We start from the raw sequence: 3,093 nt of genomic DNA on the forward strand, positions 1-3,093 counted from the left end.
CAGATAAGATGGTGAGTAATGAGGGAATAGGTTTTACGAGGAATATGCCTGTTAAACCAGTTCTCAGCGGACCTCCAGAAACGGTTTTGAATTTATATGAACCAAGCCAAGACACAGATTCCGTGAGCACTGATGAATCAATTACACTGCTTTCTCAATCTGTGAAAAGAAAGTTACCTGTCCCTGCAGAGCTGAAGCGGGAAAATGCAGTTCTTTGAGACATGTGGAGCTCTGATGTTAGCCGAAGTGGCAGTAAAGGCAAAGACGTATCAGGTTGAAAACTGTGACGCACATGTTCAGTTTTCTTTCTTTATTTGCAATTTGCATTCAAAAACTCGGTCTCGATATGTTGTAATTGTTGTTTCTCTTTATAGGGTGGTGTGTTGCAGATGTAAAAGATTGAGCAGTTCAAACCTTTGCGAGTGAAGCTATAGTGCAGAAGCTCGAAGACGAAGAAATAGATGGAAGAATTCTTGTATCCGACTGTAAGAAGTGATAAAGCAATGCAAAAGCTAGGTCTTACCACACTGGGAAAGAAAGGGAAGTTTTTAAAAGTAACCAATGAACTTGCACGTACATGTGCAATGACACTACAGATTAATTTAATTCAAGATATTCTTGCGATTCAGAATATGTATGTTTCATTAATGTGGCTTCAACTGAAGAGCTGAATGAACTGGTAAAAACTTGGTGGAAGACAGAATCATTTGGATGCAACTATGACATCGATGAATGGCAACTGAAAGAAGACAAGCTGATTTTGGAGTCCCATGAGAGAACAACTTGTAAAGTTGATCGGAAGAAGCAATCTGAACAAGAATTCTCAGAGCCTACCCCCCGTGTATGGTATCCACATCATTACCCAGTGCTCAATCCTCACAAACCTGGGAAAGTACATCGAGTTAGCAATGCAGCAGCCAAATATCAAGACATTTCTTGAATTACCATCTTTTGCCAGGACCAGATCTTTTGAACTCATTAGTTGGTATACTAATGCAGCCAAATATCAAGACATTTCTTGAATTACCATCTTTTGAACTCATTAGTTGGTATACTAATGCGTTTTTGTCAAGAGTTGATAGTCATGTCTGCTGACATTGAAGCCATGTTAAACCAAGTGGCGATTAAACCAATCTGCATTGCGGTTTGTATGGAGAACACTGGAGGACAAGGTGGACGTGTAGGCACATCTTTGGTGCTAAGTGTTCCCCGACATGTTCTTATTATGCACTGCGATGAACAGCTCAAGACAATAAGGATTCCTTTCCCTTTGGAGCGGAAGTAGTGGAGAGGAACTTTTATATGGACCATTTATTTAAATCAGTCCCATTCCTATTGGAAGCACGCAGCCTTCAAGCTGGACTAGTGAATTTACTCTCACTAGGTGGATTCAGACTGACTAAATGGATATCAAATGACAAAGATTTGCTTAACGCAATCCCTGCAGAACTGCAAGCACAGTCAGTGCGAACCATTGGAGAAGAAGGTACCTTACCTACTGAGAGAGCGCTGGGAGTGATTTGGGATGTCCAGAAGATTGCCTTCTTATTCAAGATCAAGCTGCACGATGGAAAGCTTTTTGGCCCCATTCATTGTCCGGGCAAAGACATTTCTTCAGTCGCTATGGACACTTCACCAAGGCTGGGATGAGAAAGTTCCGCAAGAAATCCAGCAACAATGGTCTGTTTGGAAGAAGGAACTACAGTCTAGCGGAATTCTCAGTTTCACCGTTCTATTGCCTTGTTATGGTTTCTCCCACCTCCATTTAGCTGCACCTGTTTGGTGATGCAAGCGAGAAAGCATTCTGCACTGTTGCATACTTTTGATTTGAGTATCCAGGTAGAGAGAGACAGTGCACCTTTGTAGCTGCAAATACCTGTGTTGCACCTGTGAAACCTCTAAGTATACCAAGACTGGAATTGGGAGCAGCGGCTATGAGTGCACAGTTAGTGTGTATGATCCAGAAAGAACATGAGTATGAGGTGTCTTCTACCTATTGTTGGAGTAACAACAGTGCTGTTATTGGCCATATTCTTGGAGTGAAAGCGACATGTTGCTTTCACTGCCAACAGGCTTTCCGAAATCTTTGATTCTTCAGAGCCGCAACAATGGTGTCACTGCCCTGGTAAACTCAATCCTGCAAATGATGGCAGTCGTGGCCTGGAAGCAGATACAATTACTCCAAACTGTTGCTGGTTCAAGGGAACAGCATATCTTCTACTGTCAGAAGATCAGGAGCCTGAAGATATTCCAAGGTCAAAGTTTGCTCCCGGACTTACAATGTACCAACTGAAACCATCATATCAGCTGTAGATGGTTGGAAACTCAACCATCAGTTTATCAACTTGTCTCGTCTCAACTTGTCTCGAGAAGCGATTCATTCAGAATTGCAGGAGAAGAAATGAGAAAATGGAAATGAAGATTGGCCCATTGGAGGTTCAAGAAATTAGGGAAGCAAAATTGATGTGGATCAAGTCAGCTCGAAGAGAGGCATTCCCAGCTGACCTCTGCATTTTAACTGATGGAAAACCTGTTGGGATAAAAAGTTGCTTGAAGATGTTGACCCCTCTCTTGGATGAAAGCGACATTCTCCGAGTTGGCAGGAGAATTGACCAAGCAGCAATATGTTATGATGTCAAGCATCCGATGATTATTCCTCAAGATCATCAGTTGTGTCGTCTTGTGATCATGCATGGCCACAAGAAGCTTAACCATGAAGGCACAGAGCATGTTCGGAATGACCTCAAATTGTTGCATTGGATACTGCATTCTAGGTGTACTGTGAGAAAGGTCCTTACCGACTGCTCATTATGCAAGAGAAGAAGAATCAATCCACAACCTCCTTTGATGGCAAGCCTCCCAAAAGATCGGTTGCGAGTAGCTGCACCCTTTTCAAAAGTTGGTGTGGATTATTTGGGGCCAATTATGGTCAAGCACTTGTGTAAGCAAGAAAAACGCTATGGATGTCTCTTTACATGCTTAGTTACCAGAGCTGTCCACCTTGAGGTGGTTAAGTCGCTGGAGACTGATTCATTTATCAACGTAGAGAAGATTCATAGCAAGATGTGGACCAACATCAGACATTTATTCTGA

General features: G+C 42.4%; 1 protein-coding gene across 1 annotated transcript; it reads left to right on the forward strand.

The window, feature by feature from the left end:
* The first annotated feature begins 2,409 nt into the window (after positions 1–2,409).
* LOC145482427 (uncharacterized) lies at positions 2,410–3,093 on the forward strand. The gene has a single exon (XM_081461050.1). The coding sequence runs from the start codon at positions 2,410–2,412 to the stop codon at positions 3,091–3,093; it is 684 nt and encodes a 227-aa protein (XP_081317176.1).

The sequence above is a fragment of the Orbicella franksi genome, chromosome 3 (assembly GCF_964199315.1).
Source record: "Orbicella franksi chromosome 3, jaOrbFran1.1, whole genome shotgun sequence".
Classification (NCBI taxonomy): Eukaryota; Metazoa; Cnidaria; class Anthozoa; order Scleractinia; family Merulinidae; genus Orbicella; species Orbicella franksi.

Coding starts and splice junctions, on each gene's coding strand:
- LOC145482427 (XM_081461050.1), top strand. CDS start 2,410: ATGGAAATGAAGATTGGCCCATTGGAGGTTCAAGAAATTAGGGAAGCA.